At 39.1% G+C, this 18,158-nt stretch overlaps 1 protein-coding gene across 7 annotated transcripts in view; it reads right to left on the bottom strand.

Annotated features, from left to right (window-relative positions):
• GRIP1 (glutamate receptor interacting protein 1) overlaps positions 1-11,754 on the bottom strand; it is a 221,948-nt gene extending 210,194 nt beyond the window's left edge. For all 7 annotated transcript variants that reach the window (XM_029963465.1, XM_008926521.2, XM_018080550.1 and 4 more), the window contains exon 1: positions 11,480-11,754. In XM_029963465.1, the coding sequence (XP_029819325.1) occupies positions 11,480-11,738 (259 nt within the window). In that variant the 5' untranslated portion in view covers positions 11,739-11,754. The remainder of the gene's footprint in view (positions 1-11,479) is intronic.
• Positions 11,755-18,158: the final 6,404 nt, after the last annotated feature.

The following is an 18,158-nucleotide window of genomic DNA, read 5'->3' as shown; positions in this document are numbered from 1 at the left end:
AAAATTTTAAGTCAAGGCTCATGTGTAAAAGACATTAGTAAGAATAATTGGCTTTTCCAAAGGAAAGAAATCAGCAGTTTACTGTATTAATCAATTATTATTGAATTCTGTGCTCCAGGCTAGTGGTGCCTGTCAACAGTGGTCATTCAGACCCAGGTTTTCCTCTTCAGCTTTAAATAACACACTGAAATGAAATAATGTAGAACTAATCAACTGTGTTTGTTTTCGAAGTCTGAACAATTTCCTTGAGAACCAAAATGAAATAAAATCACCACGCTTACAAATTATCTTAGAAGAAACAATACAGGGGTGCTGATCTCTCAGTCAATATATATTTTATCTCTGCCAGAAATGGGTACAGCATACAGAAACACTATACAAACAAAAAACATTTGGAAAAAACTCTTAGAACTACTATTTGGTTCTACCCATGCATACCATTTTCCTTTGGGTACTACCGACTGCTATATCTAACCTCTGCCAACTAAGGGACTTGCATGCCTGGCACTTGCAGGTCCAAATCTTTCGTTGGCCTACAGCAAGGCACAGCTGAGACAATACAAAAATTCACAAAAAAACATTGTCAACTCTACAAATCTGCTTGATAAAATAAACACCGAGCAGAAAAAGTGCAATTACTCCCAACAGATTTCTGAGAGTTTTGTTTTCCATGCAGCAGCTATAAATAAACAAACAAATAAATCTCCCTATGCATTTTAAGATGCACAGAAAAACACATTAAAACCCCAGACCGCAATCTCTGACTAAAACAGCTGAATTTGCAGATGCAAAGGTTATCTGAACTTCACTTCCTCTGCCTCTTCCCCAGACAGCTTCCTATTCACATTTTTTTGACCTAGCCTTAAGTTAAGGCATCCCCAGTGGCCTTGGGTCAAGCCTAAAGGCAGGACACTCGTCTTGAGCTCTACACTGTGCTGTCACATTTAACAACCAACCATCCCCTTGCTTCCTGAGATGCATATACTAGTCTGTTTAAATAAATAAGTAAGTAGAAAGAGCAGCTGGCAGCCAGAATACAAGTAACCTGTGCTTTTTAAAAGAAAGCCACGTATCGCAGAACATGAGCAGGTATTTTCTGCTTTGTATTAGTAAGACACAGACCTCTGAATCCATCCTTTCTAGTCTGAATAAAACTAGAAAGCCCTTCCTCTCATGAGGTTTAAATGACTACAGATGGAATCAGTTGGCTTTCTCCCCTTTGCGATAATGATTTGATTTGATGACAAAACTGCAAGAAAAATCTTTATTAGACTGCACATTCAGGGTGTAATGTGTGCCATAATTGTATTCTTCAAGTACTTTAAAGGACTTCAGGATACATGAGAGAAAAGGGTAATTCAGAAAATATGTGAAATCTCCTCTTTGGGAACAAACCCCAAATCAATAAAACAGGGTCACTCAATAGCCCAAGGCCCAGCTGAAGAATTAAAGAATATATGCATCAGCAAAGGGGAAAGGGGATGGGGAAAACATTTAAAAAAAAAAAAAGCATTGCCATAGTAAACAGTGGACTGAATGCAAAACCAAAATGTGTGTTCTCTCATCATCACCTAACCTCTCTCTCCACACCACTATGGTCCTTGTTATTGTATTAGACTGGAGTTCAAAAATGGACAAGTTTTCTAGATTCCACAAGCTGAATTTAGAAGCCTACAGACAGATAAACCATCCAGTGATCTCCTGGGAAACTCTGATCATTTTCAATCAGTAGAGTAATCAAAAGGAAAACTCAGAAAAATTCAGCTATTAAACAATTACAGATTTTTAAATATTGCTGGTTTTTCAGATTCTTTAAGTTTAATTTAGCTGTGCATTTAAAAAATGTAACTTATGACCAAGAAAAGGTTACCAGTAACTACAAGAACAATTTTAACTGTTTAGAGAAGCAGTTAAAATGAGCAGAAGTGATCATAACAGTTTATTAATCACTTCTGTAGGTTACTCAAAATCATGTTAAATTTTTCTCCTTATTTGTACCTGTCCCTATATCAGTTGGTGTAGTTTACATAAAACTAAGGCCATAAAGCTGTTGCTATTTACCATCCATTAATTAATCACATGAGACATACTTACCAAGTCATCAAGACTTAAAAGATATTGCATCACAAAATAAGAGATCACTGACCAAAACTGTATTTTCCTTACCTGAAAATCCACTGACAATTTACCAGTGCATGGAACGCAAACAAACTGAAGCTGTGTAAGAACTCATTCCAAGCAATTGCTTCCACAGAATTTTAAAAATTGTTTTAATTACAATTTTGTGAGAAAGCTAGAGGATTTGAGCATTTTCCACGTATTAAAGCTGTTTTCATCCAATGGAGTGGTGTGTTGCCTTGGCCTGCTTCTCTACTCACACTGATGTAACCTCCTTAGTAATTATGCCACCGGCACTACATTTTTGAAAGAGACTTAAACCAACAGCTAATAAACTTCTGTCATTATCTAAAAGAAATAAAACAACCTATTGTGAGTGGACATGTGGCTGTAAAAACCTCAATTATCTCTACAACACAAAGGACCACAAACTCCAGGCTGTAACTAGAACAGCCTTCAACAGTTTTGCTCAGTCTGTGGAAACAATTTGCATGACACAATCTGCCCTATAAAATCCACAGTCATTCAGATTCATTATAAGAGCCTGTGTTCAAAGAAGTAGTAAGGGGGGGGGGGGAAGAAACTAGAAAGGAGCACTATTTTCTCTCCACCCAAGAAAAAACCACAAACACTGAACTGCAGCACACAAATCAAGTACCAGTTACAAAACAATAGTGTTCAGTGCATTCTCCATCCCTTGTGACAGGCTTGGGAGCAGCGGCATTTTAAAGGGATGGTCATGCTCTTCCTAGCAGACAAACCTCTCCTTCCCCTCCCGTAGTGCAGGGCTGGGTATTCCCTGCCGGAAGAAGCCAGCAAAGACACGCAACAATTGGGAGAGCAGATAAATGTTATCAAAACCCATCACATTCATAAGTACACTTTTATTTTTGTGAGATGTTTAGTGTATACCACGAAAAACATAGGCAGAAGTGAACGTCAACAGATTTAGAAGTGCTGGGGATGCCTGCATAACTCCTCCACAAATCTGTGAAGCCCAGGTGAAATATGGGTCAAGTTACAGAGGGAGTATTTCAGAGATTACCAAAATGTCCTTAAATTCATAGAGATTTCAGAGAGGTCAGTTACATTGCACTCTATTTAATTATTGATGGGCAGCTATAACCACCAGACTGAACAGCTTTGGTTTCTCCATGTCAGAAGTCATTCCTTTCTCCTTTTAGCAATGAAAGGGAATGTAGCATTTTCATGACAAGCCACATGAAATTCTCCTACTATGCAATGGAAAATCCACATTCCTGCTTTCCAAACTGTAAACGCCAGCAGATGTATTTAGATTTGCTAACAATTGACCTGAGCATTGCTGTTGCTGCTGGCAGTGCTCTGCCATAGGTCCAGGCTCTCTCCCAACTTTCCCTCATAGGTGTCTTTTTGTTTCCCCTAAACTAGGCTGTCAGATGCAACATCGCTATCAGACAGTGTGGCACACGTCCCTTTCGACTGCCAAGGATTTGGTGCTAATACAGCTGGCACCGCAGCCTGCAGCTCCTGCTGTGACTCATCTCTTGTTGACTACAGAACTTAACTGGGTTTCTACAAATGGCTTTAAATTATTTCTTACTCCAACCTGCAGAAAGCAAGGGTAAAAAGCTAATATCTCTCTGTATTTAAAATACGTTTGCATACCATTCATTTTTTACTGCATTTATTTGTAATTCATTGTGAATTCTTTATTTTCTATTTTAAAAGAGATGCTACCAGCATCTCTATTAAAGAATAGTGAGAAGGTGTATTGTAGAGCGAGGAGTTTTACCCTTCTGGGAGAGGGACAGTGTGATCAAAATAAAATAGACCTGGGCAGCCACAGAGCTTGTTAAACACATCCAAAGGAAGCATTTGTGAACAGACCTGAAAACACAATTTACTGAGATAATACTTCCCATGATATCCGTGTACTTTTGATTTCACTTTCTTTTTCGCAGTTTCATTCAAACAGTATTTCCCCCAGAACTGTCTTAAATCTCTCTTTCTCCTTTCTGCCTTCCACACTTTTGCTCTTCCCTTGGTTATCTTTCCAAAGATCATCCACCTAAGTGTCTCTTGTCATCTGTTCAAAGTGCCCAGAGACAGCCAAAAAATAAAGCCGGTTCCTCCCTTCTCTGCCCCACCTCTGTCCCACAGTGCTTCCTCAGTGTCAGCACAGGGACCGTACTACATACACAATGTATCATCAGATCCTGTGGCCATTCACCAAAATTTACTTCTGCCACCTTAACTTCAAAGAGAATGTTGTTCCTTTACAGGAGGCTGTTATGGAATTTCCACGTTATGCTAAACCCCAAGGAACTGCTGGCTCCATGCTCTCTACTACATGCACATGCACATGCACACACACAAAACATTAAAAAAACAAACTTCAAGTTGCAACTGCCAGATTTAAGAATTCCTCACTTTGACCTCCTTTCGCATTACAACACAATCTTTGAATTACCTGATCTTCTACTTTTTCCATGAGATTTTGTTTTATTTAATGCCCAAAAGAAATTATTTTAATTTCTACCTGATAAATTATTTAAGACCTATTCTCCCCTCACAGCTCAAAGTGTAATTCCAAGCCTTAATTCCCACCCACTGTTCAAGCTTTTCTCTCTGGACAGACATTAATTTCTCCCTGAGTAGTTCTATGGTGTTTATCACTATAGCATTTGATAGCTTACCAAACACTTATTTATTTTCATAGCATACCTATGAAAGAGAGGTACCGTTAACCTCATTTATAGGTGAACAAGAGTACATGGAGATTATCATCAAAGGTATGCAACAATTGAAAGGTTGCAGCCTGAGATGCCTTATGGCTAGATTTTCAGACTAGTTAGGATTATGAAATTTTTGTCATCATCACCATCATCATGGCTGGGCTTCGCGAACGAAGATTTAGGAAGGCTCTATCCACGTTTGTTACTTACGAGGCCAATGAAATTTTTGTATACCTCCCCTGGCATGCTACAGCAACTTGTGCTGGACATCTGCAAATTCAAGCTCTCAAGTGAGGGAAAGGAGGGATAAGCCCTAACAGGAATGGTGGTGGGAAGGCCAGGCACAACACTGCAGCAGGATTTGGTACAGCCTCTGCCACATCAGCACCACACCAAAAGTGAGCATTCAAGTAACTCCAAAGCAATGCTTTACCATCCATGCTCTGTGCTGCTCTGAGGTAAAGGGCCACTTGTAGAAGAGCCACCAAGGGTCATTCAAAAAAGCAATCCTACTGGTAACAAACTTAAAACTGATTGTTGCGCCACCATTTTATGAGGGAAAAAAGGAACATTTCTGTGGCCTATTTCATGTATAATGAAAGTGTTTCACCAATACCAGCAGACACCTGCCTAGCAAGAAGAAATGCATTGCTCCAGTCCTGCAGGGAACCCCACAGCCTCGGGTTTAGGTTCCTCAGGCCCTGTGGCTGGATATCACACTACTGCAGCACAAGTAACAACACTGATTTAATTATCTTTGAATTTATATAAACAACATAATGCAGCTAAAGCCACTATTCAAATAGATTAAGCACATAAAAACACAAACCTTATCCCAAGACTTATATGCTTTAACCAATATAAACCAGAAAAGGAGTAAAATAAGATTTTAATACATGCATATTTTTATGGGCTTGGAAGACCTGAATAATTTCATGGGATGCTGAAGAGCTGCTAACTTTCTCCTTATTATAACCTACTCCTACTAGGTTGCTTGCCTATAAAATGAGAATGATATGCAATTCTTCTCCCCCACTGGGGTTCCTCTAGAAAGAATACGTTCACTAGCAACCATGATGAGCAAGATGGTAGACAAATGGGATCTCCTCAAAACACATACATATCTCATCAGAAATCAAACAATTCTCTGCAAGAGGAGGATTGACATGAAATACCAGACTGCACTAGATGTTCTAAAAAAATCCACAATTTTCTAAAAGTTTCTAACATCTTCATGTGTTGAAGATGAAAAAGCAATAAAAACATCTTGAGGGTACAACACCTTTATCTAACGACTGCCTGAATTTTATCCAAAATGGAAAATACTGCAATTGGCACTTGCACATGGGAAGTCTTAGCAGTGGATGCAGAGACAACATCACTTTCTGCCACTTTTGTTTCATTCAGAAAACCTGAATGGGAAAGCTGATATTGCCTGTTCCAGCAGTAAAGCTCAAATACTGTAGCTGCCTTTATCACTGTGCCTGGTTTGCAAACTGACACTGGACAGTAGCCCAGTGATGACAGTGTCTGTCTGGACACGGGAATGGCATCCAGTTCCTGCTGAACTCATGGTGTTGGGGCTATCCAGACCTCAGGAAAAAAGTAACTTATTAAAGACAGAAATATTCAAGAACTGTAAACTATTGAAAGTCACCAGAGTTCAACAATCACAAAACAGTCATTAAGGTGAAGGATATAAGAAGTTTTAATAAATTTTAGTTATTTTTTAAAATATTATTTTCCTTGTGCTTTCAAAGCCTGCCATATTCTCTACTCAGGTTATCAAGCCTTTTTTTTTCCTATGCTGCAACAAATATATTACCTTTAGTTTCAATGGAAGTTGAAATTTTACTGTACTGACATGACAAGATCTGTAATAGGTGGAGAACAACTCCCACAGACACATGTATCCAGTTAAACTGCAGATTAGCAACACACACTCTGTAAAATAAAAAGTGGTGATCCTGCATTCCTCACCCTTAAGATCAATTAACATCTCTGCAACCTGAACTAGAGATATTCAATGCCCTTGTCACCACATTACTCATAAAATCATTAACTCTTCTGCAACTCCAATCAAATCTATGAGACTGCTGCAAACAAGAACTATTTGTACCAATTTACAAAATGGAGAAAATCTTGACAAGAGTGATGTTGCTACTGACCACAGTGTTAAGAAACCACAGGCGTATCACTTCCCTTGGTACTTTGTCTTATATATTTAATACAGCTTTAAAACCACCTAGGGTATGAAATGCAAAGGCATTTGTTACAAAGATTTTCGCAGCTGTGGGATTTCTGCACCATAACATCAAGTCGTGTTGGAGAATAATGCCCAAGTGAAGTTTCTCTTCTGACAGCATCCCAACCAGCATATCATATATTCAATATTAATTTTAACTAATCATTCCCAGATGTCAGTCAACAAAAAGGACATTTGCAACTCTGAGTTATATAAGAAACTTCACTGTTTTCCTTTTTAACCTTATTTGCTAGAGGCTAGGAGTCACATACCTTAGCTTCACTTTCCAGGGATGACATAAGGAGGGAGAAGGGACAATTAATGGAAAGAAGGGAAAGATCATCACATTTAGAGGGCAAATTCAAAGACATTGACTGTCCTAAAACTGAGGAACCAGATGATTCCCACACAAGAACTGTGGAATAATTAATAAATAGCATCACAGAAGAAAACAATAAATGAATTCACTGCAGATGCCCTATGGCAGACTACTTTGTCTAACATATGAATGTTCTTGTTAAACAATATATACCAGGCCTTGACAAAGGGTAGAAGAAAGTTATTTATGGGACTCTGCGTGACTAAATGGAACATTTTAAGGTCAAGGTTAAACTCATAGGACCTTTCAGGTTAGTGGATGTTTCCTAGCAGAATTCTTTAAACACTACTTTTTGGGATCATTCTTTAATATTGTCATTGTATCAACACAGAAAATAAAATCTTTATGCCAACGAACTCTGCTGTGAATTCTGTTGAGAGGAACAACAGAAGAAGAAGAACTACCAGTGAAAACAGAGGATCTTTCAGCAGATGGATGACAGACACAAGAAGTAACATAAATAAGACAAAATTTAACAAGAATCGTTCACAGCAATGCCCTCTAAACTTGCATGGGCAGATCGTGACAACCATGTTTTATGCAACCTGTGAGGTTCCAAAATCAGCTAGAAGAAACTCAAATCCTTCCAAGTGTTTTGCAAAATAAAGACTCACTGCTGAAACCATTTTAGTGTGTGGGAAGAAGCGTTTGTTTTGGTCAGAGGTGACCAAATCAGGCTGGGTCCCAAAACTACACTCCCGCTCAAGACTAGGCTGAAACTCAAAGGTCTTGGCACAACACCCTAACTTCAATAAAAGGACATATGTCATTTTTGGGAGCATTCCAGGAAACTCTGCTACACAGCATTTCTGATGGTTAGCAAACAGTCATTGTAATAATACAGCAAGGGCCTTTTTCATACAAAGCATCGTTATAAGGAACAGGTTGAATGGCAGTGCTGTAATGCTGCTCAAGTTAAATATGATGCTTTTTAAAGCGTTTTATGCAGTAAGTACCAACTTGTCTGAGTGGGTTGGGTAGCAATTTCATCACCCATCATGTTCACACTGCAAAGTCTCACTGAAACGAGTACGATGCCTGGACTACTAATGTCAATATGTGCTTGTGTACCAAAATTATTACTGAAGTTATTCTAGCATTATATAGCACAGACTCCTCAGAAAGATGGGAGAGCTGGTGTCGCATGTCAAAACAAGGTTATGCATGTAACTGAACGCAAATGGATGAAACATCCAATAAAAAAATACATCTGATTTAAGAGCTGGGGTCTCTTTTTTTTACCCAGGGAGACTGAGACACAACTGCGCCTTCCCTTCATCCAGTTGTGTCCCAATATCACAGCTAATGTGCTCTTCTATGACAAAGCTTCAGGGGAATAAGGACAGTATACCTAACAGCAGGAGCTACAATATCCCAATATCCAGGCACAGCTGGGCTGAGGACAAACTGAAGTCACCTTTTTCCTGTGAATCCCAGAGGCCTATTTTGTTTTTAACTTTGTTTTCTTTCTGTTTGATCTTACGGTTATTCTAATGCAGTTTCTGCATTTTTCCATTAATTCTGCCTCTGTACAACGCTCTAAGCAATATTACGAATGGGGGAAGAGAAAAGAGTAACAAGCTCATAAAGTGATTGTCTCAGACAATCTTCAAATGTACTGGTTAATTGGATATATATCTCATAAATGACGACAGAGGAGGGATGCCTAACAATCTAGAGAGGAAACTAAATCTAAAAAAGATCCAACTCCGTTCAGCTGAATGAACAATAGGTCTTTGATTTCATTAGCTCTGATATTCTGAAAATCATACCAATAAATGCAATCATTTTCTAAAGCACACATTCTTCTAAGTATACAACTGCAGAAGGAATGGCTATTAAAAGCTCTGCAATTACTCTAAATTTGCACTGTAAACAGTATAACACCAGACCATAATTAAATTAAATATGGACCATTTCATTGTCCCAATTACGTGAAATTCAATTTGAAGACAGCATTTATAGTAGCACCAGCAGCATCTTTACAGATTTTGCACATTGTTTTAAGTAGCTATGTACCACACCTATCCAACCAAAACACTGACACATAGAGCACATGGAAAGACCAGACAAAAGCACTTGAGGAATAATTGTGTTTGAGATGGTAACCCTATAAAGACTACATGGCTCTAATCTCCTGGGACATGTTTGGTTTAAGTAACTGTGAGAAGTGGCGAACTTCTTGTGCATCCAACTCCATAGGACTGTGCACTATTTTGATCATTCAATCTGAGTACCTGAACACTGTTGTAAATACCACTTCAAAATGTGACACACATTTCATCCAGTCTGAAATACTTATGACCTCCACAGGCTGAAGTGTACGCTATCCTTTTATTTCCTAAGTAGAGTAAAAGGAAAAACCTATTAGATATTTGGCTCAATCTTGGTGCCTTACATTAAGTTAAGAGTTAATAATTTATTAATCATCATTCAAGAAATCCTTATAACATTTGACAGTTTTTTGAGGGATTTTGCTTTCTTCTTTAAAAGACCTTCAAACAACAATCAGCTAGGGAAATATTTTGACATATGGGTTTGACGTGTACTTTTGATTTACTTATTAAAGAAGACAAAGTTATGTGCTTTCACTAACATATTTAATTTTCACATTTTTCAGTGCTAAACAAATTAAAATTCTTAGTTCTTTTATGGCATATTTTATGTCACTATGTTACCTTTCATGACTGCACTGCCCCCAAAAGAGGTTGTTTTCTTGCAAGAACTCCATCATAACAGCATAGATAATTTATATAATTTAAATACTATCAGCATGATAAATTTTCTTTAAAATGGAAAGAGAACAAAATTGTATTGAGGAGAAAACCAGTAAACAACTAAGCACCCTACATGAGTTCACTTTGGACATAAGCAAGCATGGTGCACTGAGAGAAAGCCAGTAAGAAAAACTCTTGCTTCCTAATTTTCCACAGGATAGCAGTTCTCTGGTGCTGTAAGGCACAATCACATCTATCGCTTTATCTTAAAACAAATGTAAGGTTCTTATGATTTATTTCAGCAAGGGGGAAATGAAGCAAAAAGATACTGACAGTCACTCACATGCACAGAACAACAAAAAGAGTGCATCAAACTTTAGCATCTCAACAAGGCACAGCTTCACTGCAAAGGTCCCAAACCGGCAGCCAGAACAGCAGAAACCTTTTAAAAAGGCAATTTCTGTGCATGACTGGCTCTACTGCCACCACCTCATCCTCACAGCACTGTACAAGACCCCAGGCAGGGGTTGAGCATGGCTTCCCTCCCTCCCACCTGTCCCTGTGGGCACCTCTGAGCACATCCCTTCTTCCAGAAAGCCATGGCAGACCAGCAGCTCTGAAGCCTGACAAGCACAGGGGACAAACACTAAGAAGTTGCAAGGTTCAGTGCACAGTTCGCAAATGGACTTCTGAGCAGGTGGTTTATTTTGGTTTTGGGTTGAGCTGCTGCTGCTGCCATCACGTGAGTGCCAGCAAACAAACCCCCCCCCATAATTCTCCACGAGCAGTCCTGGACCTGGAGCGAGGAACCAGCCCACTTGAGTCACTCGCTACTGTAAAGACCAAGTCACAGCAGAGGCTCAGAAAACTGACTCTCCCTCAATACTAAACATTAATCATCAACTCCAACTTACAAATGAGTGCTTGCTGCCTCCGTAATGCTTTAAAAATATCCATGCAGCTTTCCAAAGGCACTCTACAAAGGCTACCACCACCCTACCCACTTCTCAACACACAGTGTTTTAACAAAAGGTTTCCAGCAGTCAGACTGCACCTGAAACCTCACCAGAGTCTGCAGACAGACCCCGCTCACTTTGAGAGCTTCTGTGCCACTTTAGCTGCTTTGTATTGTTCAGCAGCAGCACAGCCAGATAAAGCCCTCACGGGAACTGACTTCTAATACATACATGGGGCTCAGGTTCTAGCAAGGGAGGGATATTGTTTGCATTTTTGGAGTTTAAACATCTTAAAAGCATAACATTTATCACAGCCAAAGGAAAATGAGGTTATGTGAAATACTTACTTCGAAAATGTTCTGAGGCATAATAGTAGACATCCTCATAGCCCTCATGGTAATCCTCCTCTGGCCGGTACTTTTTGCCTTTTCTTCTCCTCGATCTTCTTATCTGCTTGACAAAGCCCAAGAAGCGCTCCATCTCCTTCCTCAGCAGCCCCAGCCAGCAGCCCCCTTTGCCCTCTGTTTCACAAAGAGCTGTCCAGCATGAATTAACCACAAGCACCAAAGCAAAGCTGCAGCCTCCCACTAGCCGCTCCAGTACCATTAAACAACCCCTCCCTTATCTCAGCTCTGACTAGGAAGCATATTGTTTTCCCTTTAAAAGAGAAAGGGACAAACAGAAACACACTTTATCAAATCGACTGACTAGAATATTTCAACATGAAAATAAATAAAGGAGGAAAACGTTGAAGAAAAAGGAGAATTTCAGGATTTCAAGATGTTATTAAACAGCAGAGGACAAAGTTGAAGAGACCTGCCTGCCAGCAAGGGGAAACCCAGCACTGAGAGCTCCCTATCCTGTGTCTCCATCATTTGAAGAGGGGCCGGGAGGCGGAGATAGATGTTAGTCAATGGACTGAACCATATCTCAAAGTAAAATAGATTTCTACTTGCCAGTTAAATACTGCCCTCATATTTACCTGGGCACAGGCTCAGCAGTCCATTTGATTTCATTTGTTTTAAGAAGAGAAAACATGCCAATTCATTTCTGGCATCACATAAGCTGAATGAATAAATAGCAAAGTGGTTTAATCCGCGCACACAGCCCACTCACCGGCAAGTGTGTACTGAATGTGTTAATTGGAGCAGCAGGGAGAAAGCTCGGCAGCTGTTAAAAAATGACACATATACCCACTGGGCATTAGTGTATTCTAATCACTGCTAGATCTAAACATTAAAAGGCACTCCACAGACAGGTCTCCTATAGAGCTGGCCAGCTATATGGCAATAGGCAGACAAAGGAAGCAACATCACAAGCACACCACAACAATACTCGTTTAAAATCCCAGTAGAGTTCTAAACAACTTTAAAATTAACATACAGCAGACTATTCTTTGCACAGGATGAGACAAGCAAAAAATCTGAAAAGGTGCTGGCTCTCTTCTCTTGTTGCATGTCTGAATCCCACATGTATTCCCTAAGATAAGCCTGGATTTTAGTTCAAGCTGAAGTTTCCCTGTGCTTCTGATGAAGATTCCCTGCTGCACAAAAACAGTGCCTGCTCAAATCCTATCACGTTGACATCTGCCACGGGGATTTTATTGTACTCTCGCTCCCACAAGCTAAGTGAGGTCTCTAGTCCAACAGGACCTCTCTTGTCTGCTGGCACAAGTCAGGAATCAATCAGTCACCTCAGTCAAACCACATGCTGAACATGGTCACCTGCACCCATGCTCCCAAGAGAAACCATTTTGCACCTATGGGCATGAGGAAGTAAGAAAGTCTTCCTGTAAAACAGATGTTACAGGTTCATCATCTGGAAAACGAAGAGCACGCGGAGGTGGGATTAGTTTCTGGTGATGCAGACATTTCAGTGAGTCATTATTTTGTAAAGAGTAAACCAGGTCAGTGTTTCTAAAAGCGTAAAAGAAGTAAAGCAAAAGCCAGGATTGTAACTTACCAATTCTGTTCCAACAGAAGCATGCAGGGATTCATGAGTATTTAGCTGCAATTTTCTAGTTTTGAAATGTGAAAGTTATTAGTAGAGGTCAGTTAGACCTGCTATCTGAGGGTCCTAAAACAAGTGCACACTGAAAGCTAGCACTGGAACTCTTCTGGGCTTGTTCCAGCTTTCCAGGTATTTTAAACAATACAGTCACAAACCCACACCCATTTTATCCATAAAAGCTCAAAAAACCCTTAATGCTCCTACCAAACTCCCCACAGGAATACAGACTCATCCTCCTTGACCTCACCAGCCCTGCTTTCCCGCTGTGAAAACGCAGCCACTGTCGCTAGCTGATGAACACCCCCAGGGCACCACCAGAACTATTTTTAGTGCAACTTCTATAAGGAGGTTGTGTTTTATTACAAATCTGTTTTTATCACACAGCTTTCAACCTTCAAATGGTAAAGACCTTAGAGGAATATTACAGGCATATTACCAAAAATAAAAAAGCCAATAAAACCTCATCTATAGGCTTTAAGAAGGGATCACTGTATTTTTTGAAGGTTTCAATTTGAGTGTCCTTCTGTGCTCTGCCACCAAGCAGCAAAAACATTAGTGTCATGGAACATGAAAACCAGTTAGCCTACAGCAGAGGCAGCACTCTCTCTTTTCAAAGAGGGAAATGTTGGTTTGATGCTGTATTTGCCCCTGCTGAGGACCCTCCCTGACAGATGCAAAAAGGTTTTATGTAGGTGTCAGAAATATTAAAGACAGAAGTCTCACAGCCATCACTGATCCCTGAAGTTAATTCAAAATGACAAAGCTACTTTTTAAAAAGGAGAAAACGTAAACTTTCTTGCTCTTAAAATGTCCTCTAAATGAGAGCTGAAAACTAGAATCAAGCAGACACACTTGGCTTTTATCAAGTAAATACGACCTTTTCCAGTGTCTCTATTGCTCAACATGCTGCTGTAACAGAAGCTTCTGTGGGAGAGGTGGCTTCTGCAGTCCTCAGCATGCCCCAGGGAGACTTCGGTCCTTTTCATAACAAGACAAATACAGCAAATAAGCAGATTAGGGAGCAGCCAAATGATCTCAGTGAGCACGTTAGCAGCAGATGCAGCACACTGACTGCCTGACCACTTTCCAGAGAGAATCGATCTAAAATTGGGCAAATTTTGAGCTTTGGAAAGCATGGCATTACCTTGTGCAATGGATTTCCCTTTCTCTCTTGTGCTCATGAGATGCATCACACAGATATATGGCTGATGTAGTAAGGTAGAAAAAAAATGCACTAAATGGTACCATTGGCCAGTGTTCATGGTAATAGCTCCCACCTATCCTGTGTGTAAAGTATGAAGGGGTTGAGGTGGAGCACCAGCTCTCCTTGGATAAGCAGAGGGGGTTTAAGCTCTGCTGCACTTCACTGTATCACACCAACTACTACTCTCTACAAAGGCCCGGCTCTATCTTCTACAATGAAGATGCAGAAGCAGGCCTCCAGCTTCTAACACACAAACTGACAGTCTTGCCACCATGTAAATCACATACCCATTTCCTTTTCCACGAATGCAAACAGCAGAGACAAATAATTTCAAAATTTTTACTTTTTTTTTTTTTAAACATAGAACAAGTTGAGTTTTTGATAGGATTTTCTCTGCCCTAAAATATTCTCATATTCAGGACAATTTAAAGAGAATGAAACACCTTAATTGAGGACATTGTTGTTATACATTATATGAGTCAGACTATTAAGTGTTTCACTATACTAGAAAGATTTCTGAACAAAAGTTGTTTCATATGCATTACACACTACCTCTACAGCTTTGCTGAAAGTACTGGAGACATTCATTAGCTATTCCTCATGCCATACCTGTAAATATTTTATCACAGTCCTACTTTCAAAGGCATACACAGAGAACTCAATTTCATAAACACAGTTTACTGTAGTTAGAAAAAAAGAAAAAAAAAACAGCTAAACTACTGATTTCCCCATTGCTCATTGATTCACCCTTCTGCAGCTTCTTGTGACGAACAACTCATTCCTTCATGGAAATGAACATAGTTCTTGCTTGAAAAGGAATAAAAAAAAGCAGACACATATGGCAATTTCAGAAAGGTATATTGATTTCACAGGAGGAGCAGAGAAAGAAACAAACACTGGCTTTCAAATTTTTAAAATGCAAAACATCAGAGATGACAATGAGTTTCATCCCTAATGACAAATAGAATAAGATAATTATGCCCAGAGGGCAAAAAATTAGGGTTATATCAACTGTCGGTTGATATTCTGAAACTCTCTCTGAACCAAAATTTGGAGAATCAATTTTCTGGTGTTATAATGCCACAACAGAAAGTTGCAGTTAAATACGTCTCGAGCTCTTCGACTTGTCCTTTCTCCCCAGTCCAATCAAAGCAAGCGTTCTATTGCCATTTTCAAGGAGACTCTTTAGAAGATGTAAGGATTGTCATGCTGTCTCCAGTATGACTTGCATCACAAAAATTTTGCCAAATGACACCAATTAGATAATATTTACATTCTCCATTTTGATAACTAATTCGTTTAAGTTAAGGAGAAGCTCCATCAAACTCGATCTGTCTCAGGACAGTGACTTACTGGAAAAGATTTCATAGCAGTAATAAAACACAAATAATTAAAGACACTGTCTTTTTCGAAAAGTTGAGCTGAAGTATAAATGCTTTTGCAGCCACGGATAATTTTCTAGAAGAGAGATGTCAGCATTTAAGTTTTAACTTGTCTTTATACTCATAGCAAAGATTAGGTCTCTCACCATGCAAAATATCTGCATTTAACATTTTATTTGCACAAAATTAGCTATGCAGTTATCAAGGTAAACTTTCACAAGCGACATACTTATTTTCTACAGTACTTTATCCAGTATTTGGGGAAAGCAGTAGGAAAAATGATTTGGTATCCAAGGATAAGCCACTAAGGCAGTAAATATTTAACATGTATTTCCATTTGAGTGGGCTTGCAAAAATGATGCTTTGAAACTAAAGCCTGTGTCTGAAGCAAGCCTCCCTAATGTTTTGTATCATAAATACAGAATGGAACCTGCACCAAATATTAACAGTTCTGAGCAGGTATTCTGCATCCTGTTCATCAGCGTGTTTCAGCATTTAAAAGAAAAACATTTTAGACAGACAAACCCTCCTATATCTGCCTCTGCTTTTCTGGGCAGCCCCTAAAAGTCTTCTTCCGGGGGAAGGAACATCCCTCGCTGGGAGGCAACCATATACGAGAGAACACAATGGCAGCCACAGAGATCTACCTGCATCACGTTACTCGCATGGAAAAAAACCCACAAAACTATACACGCACAATACAAAAATTAAGATTAATATGAACAGTTCTTGAAGGTTGGCCTAATAAAGGAAAGAGTTCTTTTCCCACCTTCCTCAGCCCCTAAGCATAAAGGTACAGCAAACCTCAAAAGGGAAGAACAGATGGTTTCTTCTCTGGTTCTCTTTCAACTAAGGGATGTCTTTGATAATCCACCGTCATTGTTTTTGTAAACCAGCAATAATTAACAAAGGAGCCGTTCCCCTTATTTGTCTTACAGTATCATCTTGCCTGACCTTCTAGTTTTTCAAGAAATGTTTGTTCACATGCCATAATTGCTCCTGTTAAGGCTGCAATTTTCCATTCAAAATTTGCCCTAAATATCTTGGTGTAAAATATGAGCCTATCGATTTGAAAATTATCAAATGCCTGTAATTTACAATCTATTAAGCACTATGAGAACTTATGCTCTATACATGAAGAAGCAGTTCTGTGTACATAGTCAATATTGTGTGTGAGGTGTAACTAGCAGCAGCCTACCATCCCCCAGAGGTGCCCCACCCGAAACCCCTCTGTCAGGTCAGCTTCTGAACACGTTCTGTTCTCTTCCTAAATACAACTGGGAAAACCATCGAAGGCATGGGACATACTAAATATTAGACTGCACATCTCTCCCATCTGACAATAGAAATAAATGCAGATAATCAGTACACTATCTTTAGAATACTGCTGCATGAGAACTGGATGGTGATAAAATACTGGTTATCCACTACTGTTATTTTTAACATCTGATACTCTGATTTTAATGTATTACTATTGCTGTCACGAGTCATACATTCTTGTTATTCACTGCTCACACAGAATCACAGACCACTGTTTTCTTCTGCTCTCAAATTAAAGAATGCAAGACTAGAGAGTTGGAGTTCAGCTTTTGCATCACCTAGTTGTAAATTAAATTAACTGGCAAATATTTCTTCTTTTTCCTTTTTTTCTTTTTACAAGTGAACACATATTTTCAATACTTCGAGTTTTTGACTGTATTTTATCATATATGTTATTTTGTATTAACATATCCAATGGTTTTGTTTTTTGCAACATTTTCTCACATAAAAATGTGCACGTAAATGTGAATGCCAACACAGGGGATGAGAACACAAAGGACAGAGGATGAGGCTACTTTCATTTAGAGAGAACTGGAGGGCTGCTTCTGTGTTCAATATAAGAATGCTGCCTCTCTCATATATGGAGAATGCCGAGAAATCTTTGTAGCACTGCTTTGAAAGGGTCACTTGTCAAGTTGAATTTCATGCAGAATGTATGCTTCAGGGGAAAAGACACTTTTTTCCCTCTTCAATTCAGCTAAAGCCATTTGCATACATTCTATTTTTTTCTTGTCTCTTTAGCCTATTTGGCTTTAAGTGACTAATTAGAATATAAAAATATGCATTAACAAATGCTAACTTTACCACCACCAAGGAAATACAGCTCAAGTAAAATTATGCACAAAAGAAGTTTGAATTTGCTTAATGTTTTGTGGCATCAATAATAATTCTGCAAGAAAACCTAACCAGAGTACTACTCTAACCATATGTAAAACCCCTTCAGGGTTGAAGCAGTAGGCTGATATTTTAAAATACTAAAACTAGAACACAGTTCTTTGCGAAGTCTGAATTAAAGGTGTTTTCATCTTTCTAAAGAAATGTAGCAAATGGCTAGCGGGAACATTACCAAGATACTGCATACTGTGTCTGTTTTATGCACAAAGTATATCT

The sequence above is a fragment of the Manacus vitellinus genome, unplaced genomic scaffold, assembly GCF_001715985.3.
Source record: "Manacus vitellinus isolate BGI_N305 unplaced genomic scaffold, ASM171598v3 scaffold_5_pilon, whole genome shotgun sequence".
NCBI lineage: Eukaryota > Metazoa > Chordata > Aves > Passeriformes > Pipridae > Manacus > Manacus vitellinus.
Note: the sequence above shows the minus strand (reverse complement) of the source record. Positions and strands in the feature narration are given on the sequence as shown.